The sequence below is a fragment of the Miscanthus floridulus genome, chromosome 16, assembly GCF_019320115.1.
Source record: "Miscanthus floridulus cultivar M001 chromosome 16, ASM1932011v1, whole genome shotgun sequence".
NCBI lineage: Eukaryota > Viridiplantae > Streptophyta > Magnoliopsida > Poales > Poaceae > Miscanthus > Miscanthus floridulus.
In genome coordinates this window covers 99,350,510-99,372,854 of record NC_089595.1, presented here as the reverse complement: position 1 = coordinate 99,372,854, position 22,345 = coordinate 99,350,510, and the positions used below count along the sequence as shown (strand labels likewise).

Here is a 22,345-nt window from a genome sequence, read left to right as displayed (position 1 = left end):
TTCACCGAGATAGATGAAAATAGGTATTAGGACTATCGCAAAGGCATACTTAGAAAAAGATTCTAAATAAATAAAGTATGCATGCGAGTAAACCTACGGCTACTCCTATAGTCAAGGGTAATAGATTTGAAAACTTTCAATGTTTCAGAAACCGATATGAGATCGATCAAATGAACATGGTTCCATATATTTTCACTGTTGGAAGCTTGATGAGTGTACAAGTACAAGTAAGAACTTACCCTGACATAGTTTACGTATCCGGGATATTTTGGTAGAAGTCCAGTTCAGATATAGATCACTGGAATGGAGTTAAGAATGTCTTGCAATTTTACAAAGTATCGTAGGCCTCATGCTGAGTAAGAAAGAACAAATACTCTCAAATAGTTGTGGGTACAAATGTTAATTTTTAGCGAGATGTGTAGTGAAATCCGAAGTAGTTGTTAACACTCGCATTTGGATTATTATTGTGAAAAAGCTTCAAAGAAACAGTTGTGGTGTCATCAATGATGCATACCATAGAATAACTTGTTATAGGCTTCAGGAACAGACAAAAGGTTGTTAAGGGAATATATACCCGGATTTAACAATGGTAGACAACAACAATAACCATTTAAAGTAGTTAACTCATAAGACAATAGGTCAAGTGTGTTGTCAAACGCATTGACATTAAGTTATATGTTGTAAAGGAAAAAATCCAGAATCATTTTAAAAGCATTGAGCATATGAGTACCAAGCAAGTACTTATAGATCTTCTTACCAAAGGCTAACTACTCAGTGTGTTCAGAGAACACACAGTCAACATAGGTTTACGGGAAAGTCTATAATTTCTGGATACTGAGAGCCTAGTTGAGAATCTGTTTCAAAACAGAAAGGTGCACCATAGCTATTAAATCTAATGGCAACTGACGGTGACGATGGGTCACGCTCTGTACACTGATATGTGATGAAATGAGAAAAAAGATAAAGTAAGTTAAGTTTAAGACATAAGGTGAGATAAGGGGAAGAATGTTAGGTTGATCTCCACCAATTTGACCCAATAGTCAATTGAGCCCTTGACTCGCGCCCTAATCGGGGACATCCAGCCGCTCTCCTGGCTGGTGGGCCCCGTTACGCAGCGCTATGTAAAGGAGGTGGGGGCTGAGGCTCGAGACAAGAGGTTCACCGTAGCCGCCAGCCCCTCACCGAGTTTCCTAGCCATAGTCCGATCTAGAGGGCGCGCTGTGAGCGACAAGAAGCTCCACCGCCTTCACCGCTGGCACCAGACCTGGCCTGCTCTGCTGCTACTTCGTCACCGACGCCATGACCGCGACTGGAGACTCAAGATAAGGTACATCATCATTAAATTCTATATCTAAGTCAAATTTACCCACTGATCTACACCTAGAGCTACTACAAATCCTAACAAACATAAATAGTCCAGTACATTAACCTCGACCTGTAAATCTTTAGTTATCCTTGGAAAGCCGGAAGCGGAGTAGCGGAGAACAGAACGCAAGAGGATAATGAATTCGAGTCATACAACGCAGCAGAACGATGGCGTTCGCAGCTTTCCGATATCACTTCTGCGCCTTCTTCTTCCACAGGTCGCTGAGCGCCCGCATGGCGCCGCCAGCCTTGCGCTTGCTACTAGCTCCGTCTTCGTCGTCGTCCTTGTCCACCGCATTGCTGTCATTCCCACCACCACCGGCGCAGGCCGAGCCAGACCAGTGGCGCCGTTTGTCGTACGCGCCATTGTCCACGGCGCCGCCGCTGCCTGCTAGCACCGCGGCGGCCTCCTCGGCCGCCTTGCGCCACTGCTCGCTCTGCACGCGCGAGCGCTTCGCCTCGGCCTACAGCGCGTCCCGGGCGTGCTCCGAAGCCCGCAGCCGCTCGGCGAGCCGGGCCTCCCGCGCCGCGCTCTCCCTCAGCGTGTGCTCGGTCTCCCTCGCCCTTGCCGCCATCGACTTCGCGGCCTCGGCGGCGTCTTCGGCCATCTTGGTGAGGTCGGCGTTGTCGGCCTCGAGAGCTGCGATCTCCGCGTCTTTGACCAGCAGATTCGCCGTAAGCTTGTCGACCAGTTCGTTGCTCGCCATCAGCGCCGCCTTGAGCTCGTTGAGCTCCGTGCTCTTGGCCATCACTTTGGCCCTTAGGTCGTCAACCTCCGTGTCTATCACCATCAGCTTCGCCCTGAGCTCGTAGACCTCCATGTCCTTGGCCATCAGCTTCGCCCTCAGCATCTCAACCTCCGGGCTTCCCTTCTTGTTGCTGTTGGCATCGTCGTCATCGTTAACGACATTGCTCGTCTCCTCCCCATCACTAGTCTTGTTGCCCTCCTCGACAACCGGGTCCTCATTGTTCACCGACACTCTCGGCACTACCGCCATCGCCATGTAGCTTTTCTCCTCGTTGTCACGCTCATCGACACCAGCAGAAGCTTTGGGTGCTGACGCTGGCTCCTTGCCGCCATCGTGCTCGACCGGCGCCGTAGCGGCGAGATCGTCCTTCTTCTTTGCGGCCAAGCGCTTCTTGGCCTCCACGAGCGCTGCGCGCGCGTCCATCCTGGCCTTCTCGGCCGCCGCGATCTGCTCCCGCATCCCCTGGAGCTGCCCGTGCGCCCTCTCCAGCTTCGCCTCCAGCTCCGCCACCCGTGTCCCCGCGCCGGCACCACCACCACTAGCAGTGGCGGGCTTCTTCTGCAAAAAAAATACATCAGCGGCCACAGCACAAAACAAACGCAAAGTCGTCATTGGCAAGTACGGTCTTGTGTTTGTATCGTTCATGTGAATATGTGATCACAAGAACATCCTTGCCTCCTGCAACGGGCTGCGCGGCGCCGCCGTCACCCGCACGCCGAGAGCGCGGCGCGGCGTGCCGCCGCTTGCCTCCGTGCCCGCCGACGGCGGCGGCGGCTTCAAGCGCTGTGCTGGACGCTGCAGCAGCTCGGACACGGCCCTGAATCAAAGATGTTGCGATCGAGTCCGCCTCCAGATATTCAGAGCAGGAAAAACTTGGATAGGAAATTAGGAATAGGATCGATCGGAGCCGAGCATGCAGATTTGGTCGAGAATGGTGCCGAATACCTGGGCCTGGACATGCGACTGTCCGAGTCCTCGAACTTGCTGCTCTTCTTGGCATTGGCCGTGTGTCCTAGCATCATCATAACAAAGAGCGCCACGGGTTCTTAAGAGGTGAGTTGAGACACACCGTCGCCCACTTCAAATCTTGAATTATATCGTTGAATGAACCGAGCCAACGCTGAGCACGGACGTTGCTTGGTACTTCTCGATGTTAAATGCTGATGCGGTACTGATTGCAAACTTGGAACTGATTATCATAATATGGCTGCAGCTTAGCCAGCTGAAGAAGCAGAGATTAGGTGGTTAGTATTTTCTTTCTCATTTCCTTCTGTGCTAATAAAGTTGACGCATTTCAGCGCATCATCAGTTGAGCCATATTTCAGCGCTTCTGCTGGCACACAAAACTGTGTGTCCGAGTGGTATATCTCACCTGGATGATGCGAGGTGTCACCAGCACGTCCTGGACTGCACGGACGTTTATTAGCTTCTAAGTTTATGCAGTTTGCGGCTCGCGCCGGCGTTCACGGGTACGGCGGCGGGAATAAAGGTTAGAACCCATGTCTTCGTCGGAGAAGAAGAGCTGCACGGCCGGACGGACGCTCCGATTTGTCCCTCCTCCAAGCAATATACTACACCACCGTCCTAGTGAGGTGATCTCATCTCCAAGCTAAGCATTCATGGGTGACGTTGACGCCTTGACGGGCTGCTTTCAGTCACGTTGCAGTGCGGACGTTTACGGCTTCACAAGGAGGTTATTTGCTCGAATGGGCTTTGGTCGGCGCCTTGCGGTCAATGCAAATTCATACGTAATGTACAACTAACGGACCACCCAAAACTGGGCCGTATTCTTCTAGCTCATGCTGGAGCGGGCCCCAAATGGCAAAGCTGTACGCCCAGCCCAAGGCCCAGGCTATCTTGTGACGTCCCTAGCACACGACGAAATTTTAAGAGTTTAGGAATGGCCAGAATGTGGTCGGCACTACTAGAGCCAGAAAATTTCCTGACGGCCGCAAACCGTCAGGAATAGGCAGAAGGCCGACAAGAAAGAGAGATGGGCAGAAATAGGAATATCCTAGGCTACTCCTGTCGGTTTTCTTAGACTGTCAGGAATTATCCAAGCCGACACGAATTTTCCTTCCTCCGGTAGTGTAGGAGTGGGCTTCATTTAAGAGAGAATTATCTATTTGGCACTTAAAAAAACGCTCTTCCTTCTAAGGCACTAAAAAAAATCGAAGTTCCTTATCTAACACTGAGTTGAAAATTTGTTACCTAAATAGCACCACCGTCTATTTTCTCTATACATTTGTTAGTTGACTTGTTTGACTGTGTCAATAATTTTGAAGGGAACCAAAATGCCCCTGCCCAAATAATCGGTCACCGTCGCCCCCCTTTTCTCCCCTCAACGAGGGGTCGCGCTCGGGGCTCTGAGCCTGTCTCTCTTCTTCCTCTGACACGAACCAAGAAGGGGTCAGGCCACCGCCTGCTCCTATTAATCTATCCTAGGATTCCCCAGCGCGAGGTACCTGCCTTGTTGCCCACCCTCCCCTTCCCTCTATTTGATCCGAATGGATGGATCCGTGGATGATGGTTCACGTTACCTGCAGGTTGAAAGTCAGTTCTCAGTTGAATATTTCTTATTTTTGGATAGCTCCTAAGGCAAGAAGACACGGTTTTGGAAGATTGGTACAAGAGCTAGAATTGTCGTCAAATAGATAGCTTATTATTTAGATATTTTCTTTTATTTTGATTTGTATATGCTCACTCTGTATATGACATATTTATGAGATATATTCTTTTGTAATACAGTTGAAATCATATTAATAAAGCAATGGATTTTAATATATATTTTTTATTATCTCATTGTTCAATATATCTTTATACAATATAAGGAGCTCATACAGGCATATACCATGTAGTAATACAATTGAATATTTATTTGCGGTCTTCATTTATAAAAAAAAAATCATGTTTTACTTCACAATTATATTTCTGATATTACCACTTATATCTTCTTTATTTGACAACAAGAACATTCATGTTTTTCTTATGGGAAAATTGGTCGTGTAGCATCCAAAGATCGCGATCTCTGTAAAATATCACCGAAAGTTTGGCGCTCCGTAAAATACCACAGAAAGATTGAACCGTGAACTGAGAGTAGCATTATGTTAAAATGAAGTCACGGGAGTGACGGAAGCCTCCGTCGCGCTCGTACGCGATGTTGTCGCGGATGCTCGCCGCGAACAGGAACGGCTCCTGCGGCACCCCGCCACCACGTGCAGTGCCCGCAGGTTGTGCTTGCGCACGTCCTTGCCAGATAGGACTATAGGAGCACGCGCCAGGACGTGGGCTTGTAGAACCGCTGCACCAGCGCTAGCAGGTTCCAGCGCCCAGAAGCACGCGTCCTTGCCGAGTTAAAGAAGCACACGTCCAGCCGCAGGTTCCGGAGGCCAGAAGCAGCGCATCGCCTTCGCCATCGCCGGACCATGGCCCTATCGGCGGCTTGGACGAGATCGACGAGGCGCCGAGGATGACGCAATGCCGAGGGTGGAGCCGAAGTCGTCCTTCCACTTTAGGAGCACGCCATCGTCAGTGCCAGCTCGATGTGGAGGCGCCGCAGCTGAGCAGAGCACCTCGGAGCGCGAGTGGTGGACTGGTGGAAGACGTCTGCGACGGGCGGCGCAGTGGCTCGGAGCGCCAGGAGACGCCCGCCGCGGCGGGGGACAAGATCTGGCCGAGTGTGTGGCGATGTCGCCGACCAGGACGCGCGCGATGTGCACGAACGCGCCGCCCCCACAGCTAGCACCTGGTGCGGCGGGGAGCCTGGTACAGCATGGGCGCAGTTGATGCGGACGAAGACGGAGTCAACGAGAAGCACGAGCGTGTGGAAGCGGCGCGAGACGAGGGCGCAGCTGCCGAGCGCCTTGATGTCGCCGATGCGGTTGAGGACGTCCCACTGCAGGGGCCCTCCTCCTCCTCCTCCATCCCACGCAGGTTACAGGCACACAGATCGGGATCGGGGAGAGGCGTCGGCGCGGGGCAGCACCTGGCCGGCAAGGACGTGCACAAGCACGGGCGCTGCGGCACGTGGTGCCGGTGGTGCCACAGGAGCTGTTCCTGTTTGCGGCGAGCATCCACGAGAACAACCCGTAAGTGCGTGACGGCATGACGGAGGCTACTGTCACTTCTGTCGCTTTATTTTAACGAAATGATATTTTCAGTTCACGGTTCAATCATTTGGTGGTATTTTACCGGGACGTAAACTTTCGATGGTATTTTACAGAGATCGTGATCTTTCGATGCTACACAACCAATTTTCCCTTTTCTTACATGGCACCATATATTTTTTTTATATAAAGAGGGGTATATAGGTTATTTTGGACACCACTTAACACCCTTTAATAGAGAAAATTGACGATGGTGTTATTTAGGGAATGAATTTTTAACTCGGTGCTAAACAAGGAACTTTAATTTTTTTTAGTGCCTTAGGAGCAAGAGCGATTTTTTTCAGTGCCACATAAATAATTCTCTCTTCATTTAATTTCAATCCGTTTCACTCCGTGGAAAACGGTTTAGGCCTACAACACACTACGTAGACCGTACATGTGATTTGAATTAACTAAATGAGAAGCTAACTAATAACATGCCCAAACGTATGATTGGGACTCATGGTGAAAGTTCAACACTCCAATATTTTACCTCGTATCACACCGCAATATTTTTCAAGAAATTGTGTAAGAATTGTTGTTGATAGGCTAAGCACATAAGTAGGCCCACAATGAGAAGTTCGAATTTAAATCTTTTCTTTTTGATAATAATTTAAATCTTCTTTTGTGCCAAACAACATTACATCCACGCTTATATGTAAGGACACGAACTCATTCCTATGTAAGGACACGCACTCACTCCTATGAGTAGAGATCGCAACGGATTTGGATCATCCATAGTCATTTGAATACTTTTTTTATATGCTTAGATAAGGTCCATTTGGATATGGATATCCATCCCTATATTATCCGATAATATCCAAAATCTATTGGAGAGCAACTTAAAAGTCCAATATCCATTGGATATCTTTGGACTTAAGAGAGCAGTTTCCAATGTCTAGCTTAGGTTTCTAATGTGCCCCACATGCATGTTGACCTATACACAGAGTAGCTAGTTGCTATATCGAGCCATCTCTAAATTTTTATTCAATTTCACTAAATTTTAAGAGTAGCTGGTTGTCATACTAAATCATCTCCAATAAATTTTGTTCAATTTTAATAAAACTAGTAAAAGTGCACGTGCGGCACGCACGTGTTTTTAGATATTAATTATTTCTTAATATTGGTTCAATTTAAAAAATTATAAAAAGAGAATTCAAGATTGAGTAATATAAAGCTCGTATGGTACACAAATACGAACCGGTTTAAACTTTTAAAAAACCACAAAATAACTCTTTCAATTTCCTATATACATACATTCTTTGTCATAGGTACTAAATAACTTTATTAATACCATGTTTATATAGCTTATTACGTACTCTATTGCAATGTTATCGATAGCTTCTTAAGTCCTTCTCTTACATATAGTGGAATGTTTTCAGCGCATTCATTCCTTTCGTATTTAAGGATATCGACGAGAAACCACATCCTTAGTAGGTTTGGATCCTGCAGGTAATTTGAAGAAAATAATTAGTTTATTGTATGAAGACCAATATATTAATGATAATATAACACTAATATGCAATACGATAAAGTTATTAATAGAACTATTAATTTATTTATTTTTGTACCATGCATATTTTCGAAATAAATCCTTGACCATTCCACGTGTTCATGAAATATAGGACCAAATATCCAGTTGATTTGCTGCACACAATTAAAAAAATCAGAATTATTTAAGCAGACGAGACTTATATTTTGTATGATGAAATTAGGCTTACACGTCTATTGTCTTTGGAACACATTTTGGAAACAGTCTTCGCCAATCATATACATCGTCGTTCCATTTGGGATTTGATATTTGCATGGCTGTATCAAAAATTCTTCCAATTTTTTGTATTCTATCAGAGTAGAATTTGTATATAGCATTTCTCTCAATTAATTCTTCCCTCGGTGTTGGATCTATAATTGAAATTGATCTGTTCCTCATATCAAATGAATATAGACTGTACTCTCCACTATAATAAAAAGGCACCAGTATCTGCAACCAAATTATGTTTTGTTATATAATAATATATAATGATATATTGAATGTATAATTTTTTTAATGAAAACTTACCAATTGGCATGAAGATGGATCAATTCCGTTTGCTGGCCAAGGCTGAAATATACTTTTTAGATCTTCAGGTTCAGACTTGACCCGAAATGAATAGTATTTGCGGTAGTTACAAATTTTCTGTATCAAAGAAAATAATGTTAATTCTTTTGAAATTAGATATTCAAATAATTACTTGCATTTAGTTATAGATAAATACATACACTGAGCTTCAAGTCTAGCATATGGCAAGATGGTTCCCACATATACATCATTTCGTTGTTCGCGACCATACGCACCCCTAGGTTGAAACATTCAACATCCATAGAGCTATTTAGTTGTAAAATATCTTTTATTTTCTCCAATGTTAAGCTTATAATGTATGGATTAGAGCTTCGCACCCATTCTTTCCTGTAATTAGAGTATTGTATATGAATTAAAATGTTAGTAGTTAACACAATAATAAATATATTGATATATTTAAACGTTTACGATGGACAGTAGAATTTGTCACGTACCTCAAATTTTCTTCATCATTCGTCGATAAGATATATTCACATATCGAATAGTATATGTCATCAGACGACATTGTATTTAACTGTTTGTTTGGTTCTAGTAATATTGACTCATGCAAAGCTTGCTCAGGTTTTTCTATCATGACACAGTCATTAGGATCTACTTCTTCTTCTTCCGAACTGCTTTTCTCGTATTCACATATTGCAGCGGTGTTTAGTGGTGAATCCAATAGTATCGCAGCTAATTTTAATCTAAATTTTGTCATGTGTTCCTGCAAAGAAGTATATTTTTCATTCAATTATTTTGCTATATTTGTAACTTGTAAGCAATGTACAATATATTTGTTTAATGATATTTACCTGAGTAATCTCATCAGTTAGTTGGTCTCCTGTCCAATATTCCATGTAATTTAGTACAAACAGACCACATGATGAGCTGCAGATACATAATTAATATATAAATTTATTTTCATAATTATTATTTAAAAATGCAAGTGAGAAGGTTATATTTGTACTGTATTAATTAAGCATAGGAGTTTACCTGTCTTTTTGTTGAATTTCCCCCTTAAATACCTCGTCAAAAGGCCATGATGTTACCTTTACGTCTGGCCAATTATAATCTTTTAGCTCCATATGCGTCGATGCTATTTCGATTTGACGCTCCACTCCTTTTAACTATTATTTGAATTACAAAATTTAACATTTTTTATATTGAGTTGAATTACAAAAGAATATAATATATAAGTACTTACAATTGTGATGAATTACAAAAGAATAGAGTAAACAAGTACTTACAACATATTTTAGGTCGCTCCTTCTCATGTATCCATACGAGTCTAGAATTTGAATCTGATGTTTTTTGCTATTTATCACACCAAGGTACCAATGACATTTGGTAATGTTAATAGGGATAAATACCTGTTGAAATATTAAATAGGGTTAAAATTCAAGCACATACGAAATTTGGTTATATGATATAAGTTTCGTAATTACCAAATCATGATTTATATATTGGGTCACCCGGTCCACGATCTCATCATCTCTACGACTTGATATATCTTTTTGGCAATTCTGACCATCACGATGGAGGATTCCTGTTCCTAATGTAGTCTCTAGGTAAATTGTTGACCCTTCATCCCTACACAATAGATGCTTTTCGGCTTTAAGGAGGTTGATGTATGCATCCATGACCTGCATTTAGAATGTTAATACTTTAATTGTTTTACAAGATCCTTACTTTAGTAATATAGGTAAGGATAATTGAACTCACGTCGTCGTATATTTGGTCTGTAGAGCTCAATAAACATTTAAAGTGGAAGAAAGAAACAAATGAATCCCCCACTCTTACAACTATTCTTTTGTCATCCGAATTTGTAATTGATTCTATAATAGCAGTGTCTTCTTCATCACAAATATAGTCTGTAAGTTTAAGCAAAAGTTATTTTTAATCTTAGATGATATTTAAAAAATATAAAAATATATGATGCTATTACCTTGCGAAACAATTGAATCAAATATGCATTTTTTTGGCTTGTTGTGTCGAGAAGGTATATCCTCACTTGTTGCATTAGCTTGAACCTCTTCCATGATCTCTGAATCCTTTTTGATTTGTGAATCAGAACTTTGATCATCTTCACAAACATAGTATGGAAGTTTAACCAATTTTTAAACATTTATGTGTATTCAAAGATATCAAACACAACATTATGATGGTTTATATACCTTGGGAAACGGTTGATTCAAATTTGCATTGAGAATGTATCTCCTCACTTGTTGCATTGTCTCGAACCTCTCCCATCATCTTTGAATCTTTTTTTATTTGTGATTGTGAATCAGAAATTTGATCACCTTCACAAACATAGCCTGTAATTTTAACCAAAAGATTTTTTTAATATTTATAGATATTAAAAAATATAAAACGCGATATTATGATGGAATATTACCTTGGGAAACAATTGAATCGGATATGTATCCAGAAGGATTGTCCTCACTTGATGCATTGTGTTGAACCTCTTTCATCAACTCTAAATCTTTGTTAATGTTCGAGCCAAAGCTTTGATCATATTTCCTCTCTTTTTTATCCCTTGTTGAAGATTCGATGTCCACATCTGGTGTTGTGCAGTTATCGTCACCTTGATTTTCCATGCTGTGAGCTAGACTTGGTTTAGACGCTGGAATCAATTTAGATCAGGCCTCAGGCAGATTTGGTGATTTTATATACGCTTGGGCGCACGTCTGTGTTCGTTTCGGCATACACGAGTCCGGTTCGTGTACGGTGCGTCTAGAAGGAAATACAAATAGAGTGTAAACCTTGTACGTTTTTTTAGCAGAGTCTAAACCTGTTACGTGTCTTTCTAAAGCAAAGGCCCATGACACAAGGCCCAAAACAGCAAGCCAGCTTGTGAATCGTAATTCTTTCTCTCTTCTCTCGTATGTCGTATCCTCTTGTCCACAGCTGAAATGGCCGCATCCGAGATTAAAAAAAAGAAGAAATGGCCGCATCATATCCCCTCAGTGGACCTTGGTGCTTGGGTTGCTGCCTGCGCGCGCCCGCCGTCGGCCACCGCCGCCCGCCGCGCGCCCGCGGTCGACCACCGCCGCCCGCAGCGCGCCCGCCGTCGGCCACTGCCGCCCGCCGTGCCGCCAGCTGCTGCTTCTGTATCGCCTCCTCCTCGCGACGCCGGCTGCTGCTTCTGCACCACCGCCTCCTCGCCTCGTGGCCCTCCGCCTGGGACTGGACCTGGTTGAGCCGCCACTTCGACAAGGTCGAACATGCTGAGAGCTGTGCGTCCCTCCTCCAGGTAATTTGCCTGCCAATTCGTCATCTCATAACTTGCAATCGAGCCAATCTGATGATAGTCCCTTCTCCGATTGCATAGTTACAGCTGGAGGATGCACTTCTAAAATTTAGTGCTTATGATTTATACTCATATGCATCAGTTATTGTTTACAGTTCCGGGAAATCTTATAATCTAATTACAAAAATCCTGAAATTTTTTAAGGCATTAAGGGCATATATAAGCAAACATTGATTGTTTTGCTGTGTGTTAAAAAAATGTTAAAGATACTGGGTGACCCCAGAAACTGGCTGGACACTTGTTGCAACAATCTGATGGATTCTGTATTTGGAACATTCCTTTTCAAAAAGGCTGTACAGAACAGGGTCGAGCGGCGGGTGTCGGCAAGGCAGAGGCGTCTCAAGGAGAGCCGAGTGGAAGCGTGGTCGTGGCGTCCTCACGCCTGCGTTTGCGCATGGCCCTGCGCCGACGGCCATTTCTTGGCCTGCGATCCTGTAGGGCACGCGCCATCCCTATCCTGACAGGTGTGGGAAATTCCTTTTCTAAAATTTCCATCGTAATTATTGCACTCTAGAAATTTTTTATCGATATCTGTTTTGGGGATAACTTGTTAGCTAAACATATAGAGTATTCATGTCGTGCGATAGATTAAATACATTCACATCATGTACATCTTATAAATCATAGAGATGGATTTTATTGTTGTCATCGCTCGGGTATATATATCTGTCATAACTCCAGAATATCTCTATATACAATATTTTTTGTCCTCTTTCCTGTTGGATCAATAGCTTTGTTTGTTTTTGTCAACACCCATGTACTTTTTCGTGAAACACCCCTTGATAATGCTACATAGAGTTGGCCATGAGAGAATACTGGCTCAGGTAGGTAAATACCTACATTAGGTATGGTTTGACCTTGGGCTTTATTTATTGTCATCGCGAAACTCAATCTGATTGGAAATTGCTTCCTCTTAAATTTGAATGGCAATGAAAGGTCCTCAGAAGGTGACATAGGAATCCTTGGTATGAACACTCTAGTTCCTTCAAACTGCCCATTAACAATTTCAGCATCGATTGAGTTGTTTTGAAATCCTCTCATTATCAGCCGTGTCCCATTGCAAAGCCCATTGTGAGGATCTAGGTTGCGCAGCAAGATAACAGGGCAATTCTTTTTAACCTTGAGCTCATGTGGAGGCAACCCATTTGGAGTAATGGTGTTAAGGAAATCAATAGGATAATTATTTCTTGAATCATCATCGACCGAGTCAAAACTGTAGTACACCTTTTCTTCTCCAGGAAATCTGTCAATCATTAATGCATTTACTGCATCGACGTACTCATTCCTCGTAGAAAGAATCGCACGCTCGCGCATATATTCTGTAGATTTGCAATTCGCTTGTAGATTTGGAAACACTCGATCGATAAGAATGTTAATGGAAGCATCTTCTGAACTTATCTTTTTATTTTTTACGGAATTCTCTGTGAAATCTTCATCGTTGCATCCAATCAGAATGTCATCAGGCAGCTGAACATATCCATCATCATATGTTTCTTCCGTGCCATTTCCAATTCTTAATAGGTATTCTGAGAACCATTTGTCATTTCGAGCTCGCATATTTTGAGTAAGCCGAATCCTTCGAACATTTTCCCATAAATATGATTTGAGCAAAGTAGCATCTGTGATTTGGGCTCGTGTACCTCATGGCACAACAGGAAGAACCTGCCTAAAGTCACCTCCAAACAACATGACCTTACCCCCAAAAGGTTGATCGCAACCCATTATATCCTGAAATGTTCTATCAAGTGTTTCTATTGCTTGCCTCTTTGTCATAGCAACTTCATCCCATATTATCAAAGATGCCTCTCTAAGCAACATAGCAGTCCCACTTTGTTTTGTAAAGTTACACATGGAATTAGCATCTAGCTTGATAGGAACCTTGAATCGCGAGTGAGCAGTGCGGCCACCGGGCATAATAGACGCTGCTATACCAGACGTCGCAGTAGCAATGGCAATAAGATTCAATGATCGAACCTTAGCCAACAAAGCCTTATAAAGATATGTCTTTCCGGTGCCTCCAGGACCATCAACAAAGAATACACAGCTTCGTTTGTTGAGCACATGATCTAGTATCTCATCGAAAGCAGCCCGTTGCTGTACATTTAGTGTATCAATAAGTTTTAAATGATCTTTGTCAAAACCAACCTTCATCTCCTCAGTAAACTCTCTATAATAGTCTCTTGATAAATCATCTATCAAATTTAAAGAAAAAAAAGAGTAAGTAATATGAGCATGAAGGAGCCACAGAATAAAGTATATATAAATAATACCATTAATCAAAGTCAAATACTTCACCTAATTCCTCCAGTTCTGGAAGGCCATAGTTTCTAATATCTCTGCCCATTGAAGCAAGATGATTCGATATGTCTCTAAGAACCTTTTGCTCAACCAAGCTAGACTTCCCATGGGATCGACGGTAGTCCTCAGCCATTGATTCAAAATGCTTGTCCCAGAGACTACGAACATTGGCGCACTCACAAAAAACCATAATAGTTGCAAATAACCTCCTAAGAGCACAAGGCATTTGGAATACTGCAGATTCAGATAAGCATGCATCTAGTGTTTCATCGGTTTCCACAAAGCCCATGACCTCACAAGCCTGTCTAAACGTAGGATATGTAGCACCATGCCAAGTTCTAAGATCCTCAAATGAGGTTGCACCCCTCACATGGTTTAAGAGCACCCGTAGGTAGTATCTTTCACCTTCAGCAGGGTGCGCATACACAAGTCTGCCAATCTGTATGCGTTTTTTTCTAGGCTCCCAGCGTTTATGAGACTTGTTCCAAATGAAGTATTCTGGGAACTCCCTGTATAAATATTTTCGAGCTCTAGGATTGTCCATGTTTGTTACGAAATACTCTGTAAGCATTGACCTCTTTGACCTTTCTCTCTTGACAACATCATTTAGATCATCTCTAGATTTGAATGACACCATATGCATACCTGGTAGGTGCACTTGCATCTGTAGTACAGGTGGTGACATAGAATACAAAGGAAATCCATACAGCCTGTACATCGCCTCTATAGCAGTTATGCATCTTGCATTTCTGTATTGCTTAATCTCATCAATTTTTTGTGCATGAGTATCTGAAGGATCAACACTAACAGATACACAATCATGACCTTTATATATGTACTTATACAAGTACTTAATAGATTGAATACTGCAGCAAACTTCAACATTAATATGGCAGTTATACTTCATCAAGAGCATTGGGTTATATGGAACAACCCATCTGTTATCTAAAAAATTTTCACCCCTTACTTTTACACTTTGACCATTATCCCTTCTCCTATAAATCGGATATGAGTCTTTTCCTTGCTGGGTGGTATCACAAAACTAACGAGGATACCGAAAGCGACATTCTCCATCTACCATGCACGGACAGTTTCGGTTCAACGTACCACAAGGACCATGCATCATATGCTTGCAAACCAACTTATGTAACACTGGATATTTAACTGGGTCAGGTAGCTCCGCTGATATAAACTTATCATAGTCATCTGGACTCCTCAACTTAGTATTTGGTTCCATAATCAAAAGGAAGTGTTCATGTGGTAGGCCTCTCTTCTGAAACTCCGTCACATGAGCATATGCTGCAACCTTTCCAAGGACTCCCTTTTTAATCAAATCGTCATGCAAGTTTAGTAATCTGGCTCTGTAAACTCTTGTCACCACATCAGGACGATCTTGAGCGGTCTGTCCAGGCAATAACTCTTCCATTATTTCATTCCAATAAGGGTTGCATGTCATTGTTATAAAAAGATCAGGCTTTCCAAATCTGGTAACTAAAGTCATTGCATCCATAAATCTCGCATGAACAACTCTATCACTTCCATGGAAATCTTTGGATAAGACAATTCTTTTTCCTGCTTCTGAAGCACGGGCCTCTCCAGCAGCAAGTGTGTCGATTAGACCCTAGGGTTAAAGAAATGTCAATAGATCACAATTTGATAAGAATGTGAAATGTAACTTTTAATTGACCTCACCTGGTAAAGATCAGCACGGATTAGATCTTGATGCTCCGGTTTGGAGTACCAGTCTAAACGCATTGACTCAACTTTCATGTACATGTCCACGGCCCATTGTTGGAAAAGACGGCCACCCCAAAAGAAGATGTTAAATTCCCCTTCACGAATTTGTAGCCTAAAACATAAGTATTCTCTGGCGCTCACGTAACATCGAGATTCTTTATCTGTTGACAGAAGCATGTTTACTTTTATTTAGTTTGGTAACCAGTGTTCCATTAAGGGACTTATTTGTTTATATAAAAAACTTTGTTTTTTTAAAAAAAAAGTCAAACCTCGAATTTCAATATCCTCATTGTTTCCATCATCAGCATCGTTATCATCGTCCACTAAAAAAATATTGTTGTATAAATAAAACATTTTGCATTTACATATAGAGGAATAAAAAATATATATCACGCTATAAAAGACAAACCTTGTTTTTTACGTTTTGTATATTTTCTCCTCGGCTTTGAAACAGGCTGATCTTGGTACAGTATCATTTTATCCTCCCAACCAGTTTCACCGTTTGGATAAAATAAAGGATAGGCCAAAGGATCATAGCAGCCATGATAAGCCCTGATATAATGGGGATGGTTCTCGTGGCCATATATTATTATGCTCCTCTCAAATCTGTGTTGGGGATCATTTCCATCCATCCATATCGCAGCCACTTGTCCCATTGTAGGCGCATTGAATCTCCTTTGATCAACAGATATCTTCGTATTGAGAGCAATTGTGTAGGCTTGCAGGTTAGGCAGGGTGCCTAGACTCCTGAACGTTTGCACATAAGGATTGTTCTCTAGGATGTTCAGTATTTTTATGATCAACTGAGCATCAAGATGTGGAGACCTCTTAATCCTATGAGATATAGAATTGTCTGTGTCATAAAAATATAGCTGCATATGTCGTGGACCTTGACCACCAGGTATGAGTGGATCTAGCTTGTGATATATTTGACCATGAGCTTTGAATGTATATATACCGGTTCCTCTAGCAGTGGCCAGTCGGCGATCAACTGAGACACCAAAACTGGTGAATGAGAAGTGTGAATTGAAGTACCTTATGTGATTTCTAAAATACTTTGCATCAGCATCCGTTTGATTGGTGAACAATTGTTGAAGTTCATCAGGCACTTCTGGTATAAATATATTGACAAGTCCCTTTTTGCAACAGAATGCAGGACCTTCACCAGGGAACCTTTTAGCATGACAGAATGCACAATTGGGCACCTTTCTTAACACAAAATGATCTTTAGGAAGATTGTTATATACAAAGTCATAACGATCGGGTTTCTTTGCCACTGATTCAGATTCCATATAGCACTCATATTGAAAATCTGTGTACGATCATGAAGGATGTATTAAATTCCACTCTTGTTAGGACACTTACTATTGTTAGCACACTAATAAAATTAACTGAATGTAAGCACTCACCTTTGTCATTGAAAACCCTTGCCTCATCGTCCTCGTATATGTCATGATCACCTTCAGTTGGATCGAGACAATCTAAATCATTTTCTGCTCGAAAAAAATTAGAGATAAAATTAGTAAATTTAAAATATGTAATTTTTCCATTTATCAAATTTAATTTGATAAAATTTTAAACTTAACCTCTATCCCATGTATTGGATTCTCAGGTTCAAAAATACCCGAGTTATATGGCTCTTTATCAGTTTTCTTGAATGGAACACAAGTATTTACACAATGCTCCACCGGGATAGAGTTTTGGCAAGATTGTTCCACACCCAACCCTACCAAGGTACGCCTTTTGATCCGCGACACTTGATTGTCGTGTTTTTTCTCTTTGGTAACTGGATTGTTGCCAGGGGCAAGATTTTGATCACCAATACATACTTTGTTTTTTCTTCTTTCTCGATATTGTCGCTGGTACTCACGATTTCTTGCGCGTAGTTCATCTTTCTTCTTGTCAATGGTCCCCAAAGTAGTAACGCTGTTCAATATCTGTCCGCACTCCTTTTGATTTGCATCTATGGACATGAGCTACATAATTAAGACAAATGTCAATTACAAAAGTGATTTTGTATTTAGTGATAGAAAGAGGGGTCAGGGGTCCTGACTAACCTTGTCATCTATGTTAAGGAAATTGTTCTCATCACGATTCATCTGGACGAAAGCTGCAGGTTCTGAAAAATTAGGAAATTTTTGCTCTCCAACTTGCATATCAAGTTTGCATTTTTTAGCCGGAATATTGCAATCTTGTTCTCTCGTATTTTCACTATATGCTTTGGCTCTTTTTCTCTCTCGATATCGTCGCTGGTACTCATGATTCCGTGCACGTTGTTCCTCTTTCTTGTGATCAATGGTTCCTAGATTTACATCCATAGAAGCTGATTGTTTCTGCACCACCAAAAATACTTGTGAAATCAGACTTTACATGTTTTGACGAAATTTTTGCTCTCCAACTTGCATATCAAGTTTGCATTTTTTAGCCGGAATATTGCAATCTTGTTCTCTCGTATTTTCACTATATGCTTTGGCTCTTTTTCTCTCTCGATATCGTCGCTGGTACTCACGATTCCGTGCACGTTGTTCCTCTTTCTTGTGATCAATGGTTCCTAGATTTACATCCATAGAAGCTGATTGTTTCTGCACCACCAAAAATACTTGTGAAATCAGACTTTACATGTTTTGACTAACCTTTAACAAATCCATGGACCAGGTGGTGCTTTGCACAAATTTGGAGTGTGATTGCAAGAAGGGAAAGAGTTGATGCCTCTCATATGCGCAGCTGCTCCTCCAAATCTGCGATGCTCAGAGTCTGCGCCGCCCTTGGCCGTTCGACCACGGCAATGCCTCCAGGCAAGCATGGAATTGCCTTCAGGTGGTAGACAGGTTCGCGGCAATGCATCTAGGAAGTAAACGTGCACAAGATGTATTGTAAGAAGCCTAGCCAAATAGAAAAAATATAGTGTAACAGGGTCGTATTAGTCAGGATCGTATTATGAAGGTGCACAAGATAGGAAAAGGAAAGAGAAAAAACATAAGACATGTTCGAGACTTGACCACGGACGATGTTTAGAAAATATAACGTAACAGGGTTACGAAGGTGCACAAGATAGGAAAAGGAAAGAGAAAAAAACATAAACGTAGACAGGTTGGAGTCTCAACCACGGAAGATGACTCGGACACAACGGCTAGGACACGGACGGATCGTATTATGAAGGTGCACAAGATAGGAAAAGGAACGTAGACAGGTTGGAGACTCAACCACGGAAGATGATTCGGACACGGACACAACGGCTAGGACACGGACGGATCGTATTATGAAGGTGCACAAGATAGGAAAAGGAACGTAGACAGGTTGGAGACTCAACCACGGAAGATGATTCGGACACTTACATCTTACATCTTACCTGTTGGATGGAAGGCCCGGATGCGACGAAGGACGGATCCAACGGCTAATACTGAGAGAAAGATTCGCTCTTTTATAGTGTGATTTTAAGATGTGAATGTAAGGTTCTTAATAGGGTCCAGCTTTTAACATGTGGCCCGTATGTACATGTAGCAATACCAATTTGCACAAAGTAGCCGGTTGCTATATACTAAATCATCTCTAACTAACTTCGTTCAATTTCGTCAAAATCTTAAGGTGCAAATTAAATGCGAGGTTTTAAAGTTTTAGGTTCATTTATGTGGGGCCCATGTGTAAGGCACACCAATTTACATAAAGTAGCCAGCTGATACTGAGTCATCTTAAATAAATTTCTGTCAATTTTGTTATGTTTTTATGCATGAAAGTGAGTTTACGGTCAAGCTTTAGAATGAGGTCAACATGTAGGCATAGTGCTTTTGCTATTATTGGATAGTCATGGATGGATTTGGATTTTAAAGCAACTAGAAGCATACTTCGCACTTGTTGCGGGGATCGTGAATAAATTTAAGTGTATTATGTAGTATGTTAACGTGGATAAATAAATGCATATCAATGGATGATGTGGCTTGTTGATGTGGATAACTTCTATGAAAGATATGTGTCATAATTGCATACATTAGGCCCTGTTTGAAACATGGCATATTTTTCCAATGCAACTCCTGTGAATTTCTTGCGTTCCAAACATGCCCTTAGGCCTTGTTTGGATGTAGTCGGATCCGCATCAATCCACATGTGTTGAGGTAGATTGGAGTGGAACTTGAACTAAGTTTCACCCCAAAACATGTGGATTAAGGTGAATCCGACAACATCCAAACAAAGCCTTAGTGAGGTGCTGGCATGGATAGTTTGCATGTCGAGATAGATATGTCATAAGTGCATGCATTAGTAGGCAACTGACATGGATAGCTTGCATGTTGAGATAGATATGTGCCATAAATGCATACGCCAGTGGACTGTTGACGTGGATAGTTTGCATGTCGAGATAGACTTCTAGTGAGGATTAGAATTATAAGATATAGATATAGAGATACAGATACAGATACAAATACAGATATAGATTGGATTGAATATTAGTCATTTGGAATTGGATTTTGATTGGATGTTGGATCATTTTCTTGGATTTTAATTGTACTTCTCGATTTGGATTATTCGGATTCTAATCCACTCCCATCTCTACCTATGAGCACCTCCGAAAGATTGGAATAGTAGATCTTCAGATCGACCAAGTCACCACATATACACCGCTCACATACACACACAGTCTCACTCCTATGAATTCACATGCACACACACCTTACGTTATGAGCACCTCTAGAAGACTGGGTCAGCATATCTCGAGATTAACAAAATCACCACATAGGACCCTCGCTATCGACACAACACTATCACTGAGAAAATAGCATCGTTAAATACTGGAATAAACTAGAAAACAAGAACACATGTATCAAGTTGAAGACTTTAAACACGAGTGGATAGGTCCTGTCACAGAGAACCTAACGAGCAGAGCTGCTCAATCGCTGGTATTTAAATACTTAACCTTATGTTCATACTATATAATTTTCACAAAATGAAGATTGTTGCTAATGATCTAACTGTGGTAGGATCTACTCTGTCCAACTTAGTAGGAAGCGCATATATGGGCACATGATGAAAAAAGTTTAGCTTTTAAATCTTAGACCTCAAATTCACAGCATCACCCCGTCACGGTATGGTAGGGTCTCGACGAAGCTCCACAATCGTGTTCGCAGCCCTGGAGCTTCTTCAAGACCCTACCACACTCGCAGCGACCTCCTCCCCCCTTCTCCCGCACGCGCCATGGCCATGGTCGCTCCTGCCCCAACCCTGTCCGGTCGCCTCCTCTGCCGCCTGCTCTGGTGACATCACCGCCGCCATCTCTCCTATCCCCACCGTCGGGCCTAACTGCCTCCCACGACCTTCTTTTCTAAGCCCGCCGAAGATGAAGAAGAAAAGAGAGAGAGGACAAGAAGGCACAGAATCCGTGGGCGCGGGTCGCGCACTCGTGCTAGAGCACGACATATCGTCGGTTAGAGTTTGCAGTGTCAGGTGTGACAGACAATCGCTGGCTCGCTGCGTTCTTCATAATCAACATCAAGATTTAACAACATAGGCACGTTTCTCTAGTCAATTACTATATAACCACAGCACCACCCCCTCACTCCCATTGGAACGCATAGACATGCTTCTAGTAAGTTAAATTACATCCCAAGCTCACAAAAGTTCCCAAAAAAGGACTTAAACAACCTTCACAAAAGTTTGACGCAAAGTCAAAAGAAAAGGTGTTAGAAGACACTTGCATTACACAGCTGACAGCTACACCTAAAAAAGCCCGAGCATGCACTCAAAATTGTTACCAGGTCAAACCCTACCCTATCCACCACACCGAAACCGCCGGTTCCATCCGTGAAAAGCTCGGAGCGTGAGTAACCAAGCAAATTAAAATCACATCATTTATTTATTTTTCACATCATATCAGAAAAGCGCGGTCCGATGCAACAGGACGATCCGTGGTCGCCACCAGCCACAAGCACTGCCCCGTCGTCGTCCCCGGGTGGCCGGCGGCGGCGGCGTAAGCCGGCGACGTGATGAACTGGGAGGGCGAGCCGCCAAGGTAGGGCGCGGTGAACACAGAGGCGAACACCGGAGGAGACCCCGAGCCCGAGCGGTGGTCGTAATCGTCGGCGCTGATAGTACTGGCGGTCGCGGTGGCGGTGGCAGCGTGATGCGGCGCTGGTGGGAGCAGCACCGGGCGGTTCTTGCGGCGGCCGGAGCCGATCGGCACGTTGCGGATCACGCCGCCGGCCGTCCAGTAGCGGTGGCAGGCCCGGCAGAAGTGGCGCGGCTGGTTGACGTTGTAGTTGTTGAAGTAGCAGAACTTGGTGTCCCGGCTCAGGCAGCGTGGGCACGGCAGCCGCACCTCGGCCGCCGCCGCGCGCGCCCGCGCCACCTCCTCCAGCAGGTCGGCGCTCCCGCGCCCCGACGACGCCTGCTGCTGCAGCCTCGGCGGCCCGTGGTGCATGGGCGGCTGCGGTGGCTGCTGCTGCTGCTGCTGCTGGGTAATGATGACCTTGCCAAAAAGCTTGATGCCCGCCGCGCCGGTGCACGCGGCCGCCGCCCTGGCCGGCATCTCGACGTGAGGCAGCATGTTGCTGTTGCGCGAGGCGTGTGGTGGCTGGTTTTCGATGGTTTCTCAAGGAGCTATCTATCTCGTACTATCAGGCATCCAGTAGCCCTGGCCCTTGTATATATATAGCAT

At 43.1% G+C, this 22,345-nt stretch overlaps 3 protein-coding genes across 3 annotated transcripts; all 3 read right to left on the bottom strand.

The window, feature by feature from the left end:
- Positions 1-1,443: 1,443 nt before the first annotated feature.
- On the bottom strand, positions 1,444-3,151 carry LOC136509858 (uncharacterized). The gene is made up of 2 exons (XM_066504438.1): positions 3,060-3,151; positions 1,444-2,931 (listed from the first exon to the last, which is right to left on the bottom strand). The coding sequence occupies exon 2, from the start codon at positions 2,757-2,759 to the stop codon at positions 1,830-1,832; it is 930 nt and encodes a 309-aa protein (XP_066360535.1). The 5' UTR covers positions 2,760-2,931; positions 3,060-3,151; the 3' UTR covers positions 1,444-1,829.
- An 8,159-nt stretch (positions 3,152-11,310) lies between these two features.
- LOC136511105 (uncharacterized) lies at positions 11,311-18,350 on the bottom strand. The gene is made up of 15 exons (XM_066505311.1): positions 18,336-18,350; positions 18,212-18,284; positions 17,760-17,821; positions 17,573-17,678; positions 17,112-17,195; positions 16,738-17,014; positions 16,112-16,536; positions 15,972-16,025; positions 15,658-15,863; positions 15,073-15,586; positions 14,611-14,754; positions 13,963-14,199; positions 13,599-13,859; positions 12,508-13,193; positions 11,311-11,619 (listed from the first exon to the last, which is right to left on the bottom strand). The coding sequence occupies exons 1-15, from the start codon at positions 18,348-18,350 to the stop codon at positions 11,311-11,313; spliced, it is 3,453 nt and encodes a 1,150-aa protein (XP_066361408.1).
- Positions 18,351-21,382: 3,032 nt separating this feature from the next.
- LOC136509996 (dof zinc finger protein 5-like) lies at positions 21,383-22,307 on the bottom strand. The gene has a single exon (XM_066504571.1). The coding sequence runs from the start codon at positions 22,232-22,234 to the stop codon at positions 21,557-21,559; it is 678 nt and encodes a 225-aa protein (XP_066360668.1). The 5' UTR covers positions 22,235-22,307; the 3' UTR covers positions 21,383-21,556.
- Positions 22,308-22,345: the final 38 nt, after the last annotated feature.